General features: G+C 30.9%; 2 protein-coding genes across 2 annotated transcripts; both read right to left on the bottom strand.

Moving 5' to 3' along the window:
* Positions 1 to 2,200: 2,200 nt before the first annotated feature.
* On the bottom strand, positions 2,201 to 3,621 carry LOC115696278 (protein FAR1-RELATED SEQUENCE 5-like). The gene is made up of 2 exons (XM_030623188.1): positions 2,949 to 3,621; positions 2,201 to 2,841 (listed from the first exon to the last, which is right to left on the bottom strand). The coding sequence occupies exons 1-2, from the start codon at positions 3,619 to 3,621 to the stop codon at positions 2,201 to 2,203; spliced, it is 1,314 nt and encodes a 437-aa protein (XP_030479048.1).
* A 2,767-nt stretch (positions 3,622 to 6,388) lies between these two features.
* Positions 6,389 to 7,876, bottom strand: LOC115696279 (uncharacterized). Its single transcript, XM_030623189.1, has 3 exons — positions 7,762 to 7,876; positions 7,292 to 7,641; positions 6,389 to 7,054 (listed from the first exon to the last, which is right to left on the bottom strand). The coding sequence occupies exons 1-3, from the start codon at positions 7,874 to 7,876 to the stop codon at positions 6,389 to 6,391; spliced, it is 1,131 nt and encodes a 376-aa protein (XP_030479049.1).
* Positions 7,877 to 15,082: the final 7,206 nt, after the last annotated feature.

The raw sequence follows: 15,082 nt of genomic DNA, 5'->3' as shown, positions 1-15,082 counted from the left end.
CAAATAATAAAAAAAAAATTAATAATAGTATAACATAAAAATGCATTAAGAAATCATATTTTTCATAAATAAAATTATAAAAAATATCTAAAACTTCATACAACCATATTTTTGTAATTTTTTTTTTAATTTTTTTGTAAAATAATCTCACTATTGTTTTGGTCCTCGTTTTGTCTCCACCTATTCTTTAGCAGGGAATACAGGACGAGAATTCTCATCTAGAGACAATAACAGAGAGTTGTTTATTAAGGGAAAAAAAAAATTGCTAACACACTAATAATAATTTAGTGTAAATTTACCATTCTGTATATGTAATAATTAATATATAGGAGAAAATTTATAATACACTCCTTAAAAGTCAGCAATAGTACAAAAATTGGCTTTGGTGACCTATTATTTTAGTAACCATTTAGAATGGATCACTAAAACTTTGTAAATTTCTTAGTCGGTATCATTGTAATGAATAAAAATCTTTCGGCACCAAAGTTCTGTCTCCCTTCTATCCCAATAATGAGGAAATGACACATGTTTAATTTTTTTGAAACTCACATGAAACTTTAAAGCAAGTTCCAACAGTTCCGTTTCTATACTCTCCTTCCGTTTCTGTAGTTATAGTTTAACTTTTTTCTTTTTTTTTTTTTCTTTTTCTATTTTCTTTTAAGGTTATCCTTTAAAAAGAAAAAAAAAAATGAGATAGTAAAGTAAATGGGGAATGCGGCTGTATTGCTCAGAAGAGTCATATCACACATTTTTACTGACAATTCAATAAATTCAAGAGTACTTTTTATAATTTTTCATGATTATCTTTTACAATTTTATAGTGAGAAACTAAATATGAAAAAGTCTTTACAGTACAAAAAAAAAAAAAAAAAACAGGGTAAAAAAGTCTTTTACAAACATTAAGTATTATTATAATTTCATCAAAATTTATAATGCATAACATAAATAATTATTTAAAAAATAACAATAAAAAATAAGAGAGAAACATTATTAAAAATTCAAAAATTCAATTCAATTCAAAAGTGTTATTCAAATAAAAATATTCATAATAAAAAAATCATTATTATTGTTGAAGTACATGTGCACCACTTGATATTTTGTTGATTTCTCTATTTAAATTCAAATTTAAAGACACCTGACAATACAAACATTTGATTTAGCTATATATTTCCACTAAAAAAAATATATAATTACATCACTAACATATAATTCTTAATTTCATACCTTGCCAAAATCAAAGTATGAGGTGAGTGATGTCCTCTCAATTGATGCATCATTACTATTTGTATGATGTGAATAATTTTTAGGGGACACCTCCATAAAAAAACATATAAGACTAATATTTATATATATATATATATATATTATAGTAAATTATATATATTTATATTCTTACCGTTTTTGCTTCAGAATATTTTTGAGAATTCTTTGTCTTTCTCTTAATCTTTTCAAGAGCACTTTTTGGTCTCCGAGATGTTCCACTAAATTTTTCTTTATTTTTTACACCTTTTAATTTGCTATCAATTGAGTTACTCGCATCATTCTTGCAAATTTCAATAGAGTCTTCACCTTGTAAGCATGCATCAATTCCTTCCAAATCTCTTTTAAAATTTTGTATTGCAATCTAATAAACTTTTTCAGTTAGCGATCCTCTTGTTCCAATTTGAGTACTAATTCTACTCAATTCTTGGTAACGCCTTGTCATGGATGTTTTTGGGTCATCAAGATGTGTACTTTTGTATGTCGAAGTTATTGTTCCCATTTTAGCATGCTTTGTCCATCTTTTCAAAATATACAGAGAAGGAATTTTTCCAATATTACGAGAAGAAAAAACTTTAAGAACATGTGAGCACAATATTCCTACAAACTCAAACTTCTTGCAACTGCATGAAACTGTCTCATTTGATGAATCATAGTTGACAGTATGATGAAAACGTTTACCATTAGGAGTCAACTTGTGTTTTGTTTTTGTCTCATGCTCAAGACAAATTTCCATAACACAATTGTATGCTTTTGAAAATTCAAATTCAAACATTTTCAAAATTGCTGGGGTGTATACAGCAACAACATGATTTAGAATTTCAATTGGAAGAGATGGTGGTAACTTACATTGAGTTACTCTGAAATCTGCTTTCACTTCTTCGTATCGACGATCATCAACCAACCTTTCAAAATTTTGTAAGAATCGCAACATATTATGCTAGTAGCTAACATAATGCTTCAGAACATTATTCATACTTTCACTCCGTTGAGTAGTATTCATGTTTGCACAAAAAATATCTCTACCATAGACCAAAGCCCATTTCTCTCTTACTTTGAATGTCCTTCCCAGCCAATCATTATCTTTGAGATTATATCTTTCAAGCATCTTGTTCCATGCTTCAATGAATTCATCTTCTTCCTCGTATTCATGTATACAATCTCCAAAATCTTTTGAGAATTGACGGAACTTTTGAAAAATACTACTAAGGTGTTTTGTTGCATTTTGATACATATGCCAAATACAAAGACGATGATAAGTTTCTGGCCATTGAGAAGCTAATGCCTTTGCCATTGCTGCATTTTGATCTGTAAGAATTGTTTTTGGCATTTTTCCCAACATTGCTGCTGAAAATGTATCAAATAACCATATAAAAGTTTCACATGTTTCGTCATATAATGATGCTGCTCCAAACAAAGTGGTTTGTTTATGATGGTTAACTCCAACAAACATAGCGAAGGGCCTGCATTCATGATTTTTTCTGTAAGTTGTATCAAAACAAATAACATCATCAAAATGTGAATAAGCTTCTTTCATTTTTGCATCAGCCCAAAAAATATTAGTCAGCAAATCATCTATGTCTGCTTGAAGGGCATAAAAAAATTAGAATCTTCAGATTTTATGTGTTGAAGATATTCAAGAACGCCACCTGTGTCTCCAGCTCTCATTTGAATTGTTCTTTTAGTACGTATATAATTCCGACAATCATCAAGAATAAATCCAAGATTCTCACGTCCACCAGCTCTCCTAGCCATTAGTTCTACACTAGCTTTAGGAGTAATTCCAGAACTCTCAGCCAATTCAATTTCAACAACTTGGGTAGCAGACAGTCTTCTTTGGGATCGATGCAAATGACTCTTTATAGGACTTGAAGTAACATGATTATGCTCTGCTATAAATTCAACAACTTGATATTTTCCTATTTGACGGCAATTTATTTTCATCTTTGCTAAACATCCAAATCTTGTTTCAGCACGATGACGTTTCACGTTGACATTTCGCTTATCATTTCCACGTGTACCTTCACATGAACAACAAAAAGTTCTATCCATGATTTTTCTATTTTCACCTTTATGCCCTTTACTTCTTCGAATGCTAAAACCTACATTGTAAGCATAAGTATTATAGAAATTATATGCTTCTTCTTCTGTTTCAAATTCCATACTAACCTTTGGTATCATTTCACTGCGAATATTTGCATGATTTATTTGAACTATCTTCTCACTTTGAAGAGTGGTTTCAACATCTTTGTCATCATCTTGTAATACTTCATCAAAGCTTGAAATATAGTTTTCATCATTATTTTGTAACTCTAATCTTTGACGCGAGAGAAATTCTTCATCTAACATATTACTCTCCATATCTATCATCAATAATTAAAAGTAAATATTTCCGAAATAAAATTCAAAATACCTTATTAAACTTGAACATGAATAATATCTATCTATTTTTTTATTATTACTTTTATGTAAGATCATATTCATCTAAAAAAGATAGTGTGAATGAAAAAAAAAAATTGATAAATTGTAAATTTCTATCTTAATTGTTTATATATAATCATATAAAAAGATAATACCAGTTGAAAGAAATTTTTTGAACTTTACAGTACAATAAAAATAAATTTAAACAAAAAAATAATATAGCAGAATATTAAAACTTATCTTAATAACACAATATTTAGGCTAATCAGTCCATATTCAATCAATCATGTTATAAAAAAGTTCATCATCTATTTTATCTAATCGTACCAATCACATCCAACAAGTATTATCCATCTTTTAAATAATAAATAATAATAGTAATGATTAAATTTTATGTAGACTAAAATGATGAATAAGAATAAAACAAAATATGCTTACCAGTCCTTTCAGAGATTGCTTTTCCAAATTGTTGTACACACCTTTCTTCAATTCAGACTTTTTTAGGATTCCGATTTTTTTAGGTTTTTCAATTGACTATGCAATATCAATGTGAGCAAATGATAATATATATTAATATTTTATTTTAGTAAAAGAAACGGAACGGAAATAGAAAAAAACGGAGTTGTTAGTTATTTGGAAAATAGAAGTCTTCACTCTCTCTCTCTCTCTCTCTCTCTCTCTCTCTCTCTCTCTCTCTCTCTCTCTCTCTCTCTCTCTCTCTCTCTCTCTCTCTCTCTCTCTGTGTTTCTTTCTTTAGACTACACCGTATTCCCCATTTACTTTACTATCTCATTTTTTTTTCTTTTTAAAGGATAGCCTTAAAAGAAAAAAAAAGTTAAACTATAACTACAGAAACAGAAGGAGAGTATAGAAACAGAACTGTTGGAACTTGCTTTAAAGTTTCACGTGAGTTTTAAAAAAAATAAACAGATGTCATTTCCGCATTATTGGGACAGAAGGGAGACAGGACTTTGGTAACAGAAGATTTTTATTCCATTGTAATAACCTTTTAGAGTCCATTGTGCCGAGTTCTATAGTAAACTCTAACTCACAATACACGTCACTATATGTGTATTCTTCTTTTAATTTGGTGCAATTATTTTTAAGTTTTAATTTAATTCAATTTTATATTAATAATATATTGTGTTTATAAATAGTAATTGATAGAATATTTTTAAAATGAAATATAGATTACAGTGGTGTATGATTCATTCTTTAACAAAAATATAAAATATAAGATTTATACTTTTTTTTTTTTTTGAATAAAAGTGTTTATATATAGAAGAAAGAGTTAGACCTCATGGTCGTTACAAAGGATAGCATTCGGAATAGTAGATACTTCTACCATACCGTTAAAGTTGTTGGCAAATGGCCATTTAGCCACATTATGGGCTACAAAATTACAGTTTCTAGTGATAAAAGAAAAATTACAGCAAGACATAAAAGCAGAGAGAATTTTACATTTTCTAGTATAGTTCTCAATCCCCCACAAGGTGTCACCACCTTTTAGGTTGTTGATTACATTCTCAGAATCGCTCTCCACTATAACAAAAGGATGATGTCTTGAGACCGTCGTCTCCAAAGCTAATAAATAAGCCGCCGCTTCCCCAATAAGAGAGTCAGCACACTGAAGTTCCTTAGTCGCCACCCACAAGATAGACTCCGTGTGATCCCTCACAATCACCACAACACACATAGAATCACCTCCGACCCTGATGTCGCAGTTGATTTCAATCCAATCTTCTGGTGGAGGGGACCAAACAGGAGAACCAGCATCCTAAAGTGGCCTGGACAAACATGACCTATAATCTACGTAGCAACAAGAGATAGAGTCAATATAATGCATTAGGCTACCCATAGTGCTGTTATGGACTTTGTCATTACGAGCTCTCCATATCGTGTCAACCACTATCGAAGCATAGAGAAATAACTCATCAGTGTCCACCCCTCTGGATTTAAGATTCCAGATAAAACTAACCCAATCCCCCATGCGAGCTCCCGAATCCCTAATCGACATGATACCCCACGGGGAAGACCGCCAGAGGTGGGAAGCAAAATTGCAATAGAGAAATAGGTGCTCCATAGTCTCATCTCTATCCCCACAAATGGGGCAAGAGATCTCATCAATGGTCATTCTCTTAGCAAGCAGGACCCTCAAGGGTAGAGCATTAGAGAGAATGCTCCACCAAAGGACTTTGTGGCGCTCTAGAACTTTTGAATTCCACAACTTGTTCCACATGGCAAGAGCAACATTCCCCAAGGGAGCCCTTTCCAAGGCTTGGACTAGGTAAGCCGACTTAGTTGAGAATACTCCCTTTGAATCTTTTGTCCAAACCCATCTATCCTTACCCTGGCGATTAGGTCTACCACCCTTTAAGATACCAGCAGCTGTTTCCTTGTCAAAGAGGTCATTAAGTTTTCGGATGTCCCAGTTCCCATCCGGTAGAAGTAACTCTGACACAAGCTCACGCTCCCCTTGGGGATTATGATTGAGTTTAGGGAAGAAATTACTCCCATGGATAATCCAGGGGTCATTCCAAATGTTTTTATCTCTCCCATTAGCAATAAGTTTACAAGCCACCATCTTCAAGATTTCTTTTGTACGGACAACATTCCTCCAAAACCAAGAGTCAGAATTCTTAATTGTACATTCAAAAAACTTTCTGCCCCGAAGGTATTTAGCACTCAGCACCTGACAACATAAGGACTATTCCTCATTTAGAAGATCCCAGCCCCATTTGGCCAAAAGGGCTTGGTTCATCTCTAAAGATTTTCTAAATCCTAGGCCACCCAGAGATTTCAGAAGACACAGATGATCCCAGGCCTTAAGGCAGATTCCTCGATTTCCTTGCTCATATCCCCACCAAAAATCTCTTACCATTCCGTCAATTTTAGAGGCAAGTTTTTTAGAGAATTTGGTCGTATGCATAGCATAAACTGGCAATGCTAGCCCAACAGATTTGATCAAGGTAGCACGTCCTGCCTTAGATAACGATTTCAATTTCCACCCATGTAATTTATTTATCAGATTATCCAGTATAAAATTTAAGTCAGCATCTTTTTGGCGATTTCTAAATAGTGGGAGACCTAGATAATTAACATTACCCATTGCACAGTTCAGTCCCAGAGCCTGCTTGATCGCCCTTTTCATACCATTGCTCGTATTACCGCTGAAGAAGATGGAAGTTTTGAGTTTATTAATTCTTTGCCCAGACCAATCACAGAATTTTTCTAAACACTGCCATAATCCTTTAGCTTCGTCCAAATTCGCCCTTCCTACCAAAATTAGATCATCAACAAAGAAAAGATGGGACAATCTAGGTCCACCTCTGCTCAAACTGATACCTTTAATGTCCCCTTTAATCAGGGCATCCTGTAGGAGTCGTAAAAGAATATCAGCAACCCAGATGAAAATGTAAGGAGATAGGGGATCTCCTTGTCATAAACCACATTCCGGGACAAAGCTACTAATCTTTCTACCATTTAGAAGCAGGTTGAAAGAAGTCGTAGTTAGGCATTGTCGGATCCACAGACGGAACTTCTCAGGAGCTCTGAAGCTTAAATGAACATGATCAATAAAAGACCAGCTTAACTTGTCATATGCTTTTACCAGGTCAATTTTAATCGTAAAAAAACCTTCTTTTCCTTTCTTCCTCTTAAAGGACTGGATAATTTCCTGGATTAAAACATTATTATCCTGAATGCTCCTCCCTGGAACAAAAGCAGCTTGGGTAGGGCAGATCAATCTCGGTAGCACAGGTTTAATTCTGTTTGCAATAATTTTGGAGATTACCTTATAAACAACATTGCACAGGGAAATCGGCCTAAAGTGGGACACTTTCTTAGGGTTCACCAATTTAGGGATGAGGGTCACATTCGTAACATTAAATCCATTGTGTAAATTCCCCGATTGGAAGAAGTCATCCACCGCATCACAGAAATCTTTCCTGAGATTTATACCTTATATCAAAATTATATTTGTTATCTAAATTTCTACATAGGTTGATGTGCCATCTACATAGACGGGAAAACAAGATTCATTGTCTCACATTAAATACTATAAAATGCAAATGGACTTACAAGCAGTGAAAGGTGATGTACAATGCAGAATTTTCCCAGCTACCTTCATAGAGGTCGCCCAATAGTGGTACTTTAAGTTAGCTCCAGGGAAGTTTAATTCATGCAATTCTTTCATGTCAAAATTTCATGCACGGTTCTCCTCTTCTCGGCAGCTCCCATCCCACCTAGAAGACATGGTCAAAGTGAAACAAATACTAGGGGAGCCCTTAAGAACTTACATCAGCAGATTCATCACTGAAGCTACAAAAGTGAAAGGATTAACCAAAGAGGGGAGACTAGACGTAATCCTAGGAGGGATTGAACCTCTAGGATAATTTTGAAAAGACATCAAAAGACTTATTGTAGGGTCAATAACAGTAAAAGTACAAGTTTTAATAGATTTTGTGGCTAAGTGCTCAGACAAGGAGGGAAACAGCTCAAAAGACAACACCTAGCCAGAAAAAGAGCAATTTGGAAGTTACTGTTGGGATCTTATTCCTTAAATAAAACCCAAATAAAATCATATTTACTAATTAATAAAAATCAAAAATCATTTAATGGTACATATTTTAAATGATTAATTTCATGATTATATTTTAATATATAAATTCTATTAAATATCATACATATAGTTATTCATGATTATACTATTGTCTACACAGTGAAAAATAATCATAATTATATGCTTCAAACTATTTTTTCTCACGATTTATCAGTACACTAGATTTACAGTGACGTGATAATCAACGATGTAGTTCACTTATATTTGTATAAGTGGAATGTCCTTTCTAGGGCGTTAGTAAAGTAAACTAGTATCGGATGTATCGACTATACATCAAACTGGACCGATATTGATAGTAAAAAAGATATCATAAACTTACCATTATGTCTATTCTAAGTCAATGTCACTTAGTTGATCTTAGGTCAATTGATCTCAATCCTGAGATGGTTAAGTTCTAGCTATACGAGTTCTTTGACTTGTTTATTACCTAATCACTCGTAAGACTAGCCCACACTTACATCTTGGAAATTCGGTAGTGTAATTGAGTGTGAGCGTTAAACATTTGGTATGGATTCTATAGCTTATATAACTATTCGAAGTGAAATAATAGTTTCCTTAGAGTTTGGCTTAATGCAATAAATAATAGAGTGCTCATTTCAGTAATTATATTAGCTTATGAAATATCATTTATAAGTAGCTAAGTGTTTTAAAAATAAAATACATTGACTGGTAAAATGGTAAATTTTTTCTAATCAATGTAAACCGTCTATAGAGTATCATTAATTATTTAGATTGTAACAATGGATAATTCATAATGTATCTATATTTGGTATATAGAGTGTTCTATTTAATCAAGAGTGAAATTTTGAATCTATATTGTAGTTAGAAGGAATTAATAAGTTAGGAAATTTACTTAGTAAATTTCAAATCTACCTATTAGGAGCTTGGTTATATAGGTCCATGGTCCCCACATTATCTAGGATAATATCGTCTTGTAGACTCAACTAATTGATTTAATAAGTAAATTAGAATTCAAAAAAAGACTATGTCTTATTTGAGAATTTTCACCAAGTTCGGGTATTTTTTAGAAGAAAAGAGAAAGATGAGTTTATTTGTTAATTAATACACTTTGTGGGTGTAATTATTAAATAAATTTAAATTTTATCTTATTTGATAATTATTTATAGTTGTTAAAATAAAATTGGTATTTAACTAATTAGATGAGAAAAGTACTAAAATTACAAAAGACACTTTTGTTTCATTAGTTGAAATAAATTGGCAAAAATTTAACGCTAAAGCCCATATGTATATTCGGCCCTAAGTGAAAAATTCAGTCCAAGTCTTTACTCCAAGCCTATCTCATCTAAAGATAACCCTATGTGAGTACCTATATAATGAAAGAGTATAGAATTAAAAAAGGAGATGTCATTTCTTCCTCTTCTCTTCATTTTCGAATTCACCATGAAATCTCTCTTTCAAATTTGTTTCAGAGCACCCTCTTTGAGTGCTGCAATTCTCAAATTTGTCCGAACAAAGACCCTGCTAGCAAGGTGTTCTGTACTCGTACATTGGTCTAGGGAATACCTAACGCGCCCAAACAAGGCTGCTTGCAGCCTAGCAGATTCGAACAAGGGTGCTTTTGCACCCAAAATTTAATTTTCTATTATTTTTTTCACCCAATTTTAAATTTTTTCAATTCAAAACCCCTAAATTTAGTGTAAAATATTATTTTTAATATGTAAACCTAAATGTTAAATTTGGAAATTAATAATATTTAATTATTTTAATAGTTTATTATTAATTTTTGATATTTTGAAGCTTGAATTAAAAATTAGTTATTTTATATTTGAATTATGGTTAAATTTTTAAAATTTGTTAATTTCTTAATTTTATAGATTATTTAATTATAAGATTAGAAATTTTAATATTAAATATATTTTAGAATTAAAAGATATATTTCTCGTTTTAAATTAAAATATTTTATTATAAATCATCTTATATGATTATTTAAATAATAATAAATTTGAAATTAACTTAGATATTTTTATAAACATCTTAATCATGTATTTTAAATTCAAAATTTGTCATTTAATTATATAATTTATTATTTAAAAGTCCTAAGTTAGAAAATTGATATTTATTGCAATATTATATTACTTTACTTATCATAGATATATAAATAATAAAATATATGTTTAAATAACCTAGATATTTTTGTAGATGTTTAAAAAAAGCATAAAATAGTGATTTTTAGTATACAATTTCTAAATTTATCATTTATTTATTATTTTATTTATAATATAATACTTTCTTAACCATATCTATTTTTAAATTAGTTTATTTCATTATTTTAATTTTATTAAATTATAAGAATAGAAAATAATATAGAAAATATCCTAGTTGGTTATATCATATCATTTATCTTCTTAGATATTTAATTTAATTTGATAATATAATCCTAGTAAAACCTAGAAATTTTATTAGGATAGAGCTAGCTCCTTGATGTCAAATATACCAAAAGCACCTGAGGTAGGATAGAAAAAATGAAGACAAAACAGTTAGCAAGAAGTAAGAATAAAAACCAAAACCGAATTTAGTCAAATTTCTGTAATATCAATTTTTAAACAATTTCCCGGTAACAGTGCTAAAAACTTGTTACAAAAAATATGAATAGCTACGCAAGTGCACATAATCAAGTAGTACTGACACAAGTGAGGTCGATCCTATAGGGAATTGAACTGAATACCACTATATCAGACATATTTCTAATTGGTAACTGAAAATTTGTGATTGAAATAAAATAAAGATTAACAAGAAAATAAAATTATGCAATAAAAGTATTTAATAAAGGATGAGAAATTAGGGAAAAGAATCTTGTTGATTTAATTACCCAATGGTTAATTCTAATTACTATTCTCTTTCTTAATGTGAATAACTGATTATAAAAAGTAACACAACTCTTTTCAGATCTTTTAGGCCCTAAATCATATGTCATTTAATCATCTCTGAATTAGACTAACATATAATCATCATTAAGCAATAATCTCAATGGCATTAAGGCTATGAAAATACTTTCATTTCACATCAAAATCCAGTTTATCCAATTTTAGCATTCTCAAAACTCACTGTTCATATTTTGAATTGAGATCATAAAGCATGCAAAAGGTGATCAATCTTAAACATGTAATTCAGCATAAATATGGTTAAATACATAATCAAGAAAGGAGAAATAGCAATTATCATTAACCGAAAAAATAATATCATCAACATTCATCATCTCCCCAAATAGGAGTTTAGTTCATAACCTCCATAGTCAAATCCATAATTAAAATTGAAACAGAAAATAACATAAAAAAAATTAAGTGCGAAGAAAAAAACTGGTTGAAGGAATTGATTTGGGTCACCACAAGCCGCTCTTGAAGTCCTCTCCTTTGTTTCTAAAAAAATCACCTACTCCCCTTTAAATGAGCCAAGTTTTCTCTTTAAAATTAGTGAAATTACGAAACTACCCATATATTAATTAGGAAGGCTTCATCGGGGCGAAGCTTATTCCCCGTTGTGATGGCTAGAGCATTCTCAACTTAGAAAACTTTCTGCCAAGTCCCATCACAATAAAGGATACTGCCCGTCGCGTTGGGCTTTAGCAGAAAATTACTTTGTACATTTTCTTTTCAACTCTGTCATCTTTTTGTTAGGTTTGTGCCCTAAATAAAATCCATTACAATCTGATTAGTTATCAATCTAAGAAATTTAAAGTGATTTATGTTTGCATGAATTTTTCATGCTTATGGTTTAATATATTTAATATATGCACAAAATAAGTTAAGTCTAGAACATATATTTATTCACAATTACAGTATTGTCAACACAGTGGAATGTGATTGTGATTATATGATTCAAAAGACTAAGTCCCTGTTTCATCAGTGTTTCGAATTTACACTGATGTGATAATCAGCGATGATGTGTACTTACACTTGGAGTAAGTGTTATGTTCTTTATAGGACATTGGTAAAGTATACTAGTTTCGAATGTATGGAGTATACATTGGACTGGACCGATATTGAACTAAGTCAAGATATTATAATCTTACCGTTGTATCTTTCCAAGTCAATATCAGTAGTTGATCTTAGATTAAAAGAATCGAAATCCTGATATGTTTAGGCTCAACTCAGGAGTGTTATTCATGTTCTTTGATTTATTAGTTAAGCCTACTTTTGGGTCAGGGTGATACGTATATTTTGGGAACATGATAGTATGATTGAGTGGGAGCGCTGAACATAAATATGGAATCTATAGCTTCTACTGGTGTATAGAATTCAAGTGATGATTCCCTTCGAGCTTAGCTAAATAGAAGTAAATGGATGAGCTCCTGTTTCAGTGACTATATCTTAGATCACTAAAATATCATTTACAGGTAGCTAAGTGTTTTAAGGGGCCAAATACATTGAGGGGTGAAAACGGTAAATTTATCCCATCTCGATGTGGATCATCTATATAGAGGATCTTTGATCACATTAACATTATAACAATGGTTAAATGAGATAGCATATCTATATCGTGAAACATATAGAATGCTCTATATAAGTCTGAGAGTGCAATTCCAAGTTCTAAGAGTGGATTCAACAAGAAATTAATAAGTTAGGGAATTTACTTAGTAAATTCGGTTCGCTTATTGGAAGCTCAGCATTATAGATCCATGGTCCCCATTCTAGTTGAGATCATACTGCTTGTAAGGCTCAATAATTGATTTATTATTAATCAATTATAATTCTAAAGTTAGACTATGTCTAATTTGTGAATTTTTACTAAGCAGGGGTGAAATTGTAAAGAAAAGAGATTTCAGGTTTATGTATTAATTAAGAGACTCTATATGTCTAATTAATAATTATATTAAATGACAATATTATTTAATAATCTATTTTAGTTATTAAATAATTAGTTTATGCATTTAAATGGTTAGAATTGGAAAATTGGCGTTTTTGAGAAAATAGAAATAAAAAATTGTGAAAACTGCAAAATTCAAGTGAGCCCACTAACACCTATGGTCGGCCACTTGATTGGCTTTTCCCAATTAATATTTTCATTATTTTAATGCCAAGTAATTACTAACCTAAACCTAGTAGTTGCCTATAAATAGAAAGTGATGGCTCAGTCAAAATAATAAGTTTTTGAGAGTTTTTCAACAGTTTCTTAAGATTGTCTTTCAGAAAAACTGAGCCTTCCTCTCTCTCTCTCTCTCTCTCTCTCTCTCTCTCTCTCTCTCTCTCTCTCTCTCTCTCTCTCTCTCTCTCTCTCTCTCTCTCTCTCTCTCTCTCTCTCTCTCTCTCTCTCTCTCTCTTCTTCTTCTTCATAATTTCAAACCCTCTAGTGATAGAGTAGTGCCCACACACAGCAAGTGGTACCTCAATCATAGATTGGAAGGCTGTAAAGGATCTTATTCAAATAGAACGACATTCAGGGTCAGATCTTGATAATACTCTGCCACAGAAAGGAGACATATTATTCCGCTGCAACCAATGTAAGGTTTTCTTAACTTTATATGTGTTTAATTATCGTTTTAGAAAGTTCATATTTAGGATGTTAAACAACATACTTGTGAGTAGATCTAAGATCCTGGTAAAATAAATTCTAACACTTTTGTCCTCGATTCTTGTGAATACTTCCTTTAAACATCCGGGACTTGAAACAAAAGAATCAAGCATAAAATAACCCTAAAACTAGAAACAAAGATAGAAAACTACCTAAAAACGCAACTCGAAACTTAGACTAAAATTAGCCTAACACTACATTCTCTACTAATAAAGAACATTAATAATAATCTCGATGATATAATCTATTTAAGAAAAAAAATTATATTTCTAAAATATTATTGTAACATTTCATATTTACTTTAGACAGAACCATGTATTTTAAAAATGTTATAATGTATGTTGCCACATTCTCTACTAATAAAGAAAACTAATAATAATCTTAATGATTTAATCTATTGAAGAAAAAAATTGTGTTTCTAAAATATTATTGTGACATGTCATATTTACTTTAGACAAAACTATATATTGTAAATGTTATAATCTCTATTGCTACATTCTTTACATTTCATAATAATCTTGATAATTTTAATCTATTTACAAAATGGTATAATATCTATTGTCACTTCTAACCACAAAATTTTATCAATATAAAAATTAATTTGATTAATAATTATGAATTCCAACCATGTGATGGTGAAGATCTACTAATTACAGTCGAGTCATATTATTACAATTTTTACTAATCTCAACCACATATAGTCAGCTCAACTACTCTCAGTTGAGCTATTTTTTGAAAATTTGATTAATAATTATAAATCTCAACCATATATAGTTAAGCTCCACATAATTCACTCAAGCCCGATACTTTTAATCTATACTAACATCAACCACTTAAAGTCGAGCTCAACTAATGTCAGTTGAGCCATTTCTTGAAAATATATTTTATAATTATAAATCTCAACCATACATTGTAAAGCTCAACTATTGTCAGTAGAGCCCTGTGTTCAAAGTCTGGTAAATATATAAGAATTTCAACGACAAATGGTCAAGTTAACTCAAACCAATCGAGTTTTAACTAAAGTAAAGACACAAAAATACTAAAATATTCAAATACATTGATATAAATTAATTAACCATAGTAATTTTTTTTAATGGAATTAACCATAGTAATTTGAAATAAGCATATCCATAAAAAAAATAGAATTTAGAATTCGTGGCTCTTAGGGGGCATGTCTTTGTGGAATGGCCAGACTTTCCACAAAACCCACACCTTTTAACCCATTTTTTGCCATTTCCAATTGATGGGATT

Source organism: Cannabis sativa, chromosome 7 (genome assembly GCF_029168945.1).
Source record: "Cannabis sativa cultivar Pink pepper isolate KNU-18-1 chromosome 7, ASM2916894v1, whole genome shotgun sequence".
Taxonomy (NCBI): domain Eukaryota; kingdom Viridiplantae; phylum Streptophyta; class Magnoliopsida; order Rosales; family Cannabaceae; genus Cannabis; species Cannabis sativa.
This window is presented reverse-complemented; position numbering and strand designations above follow the sequence as displayed.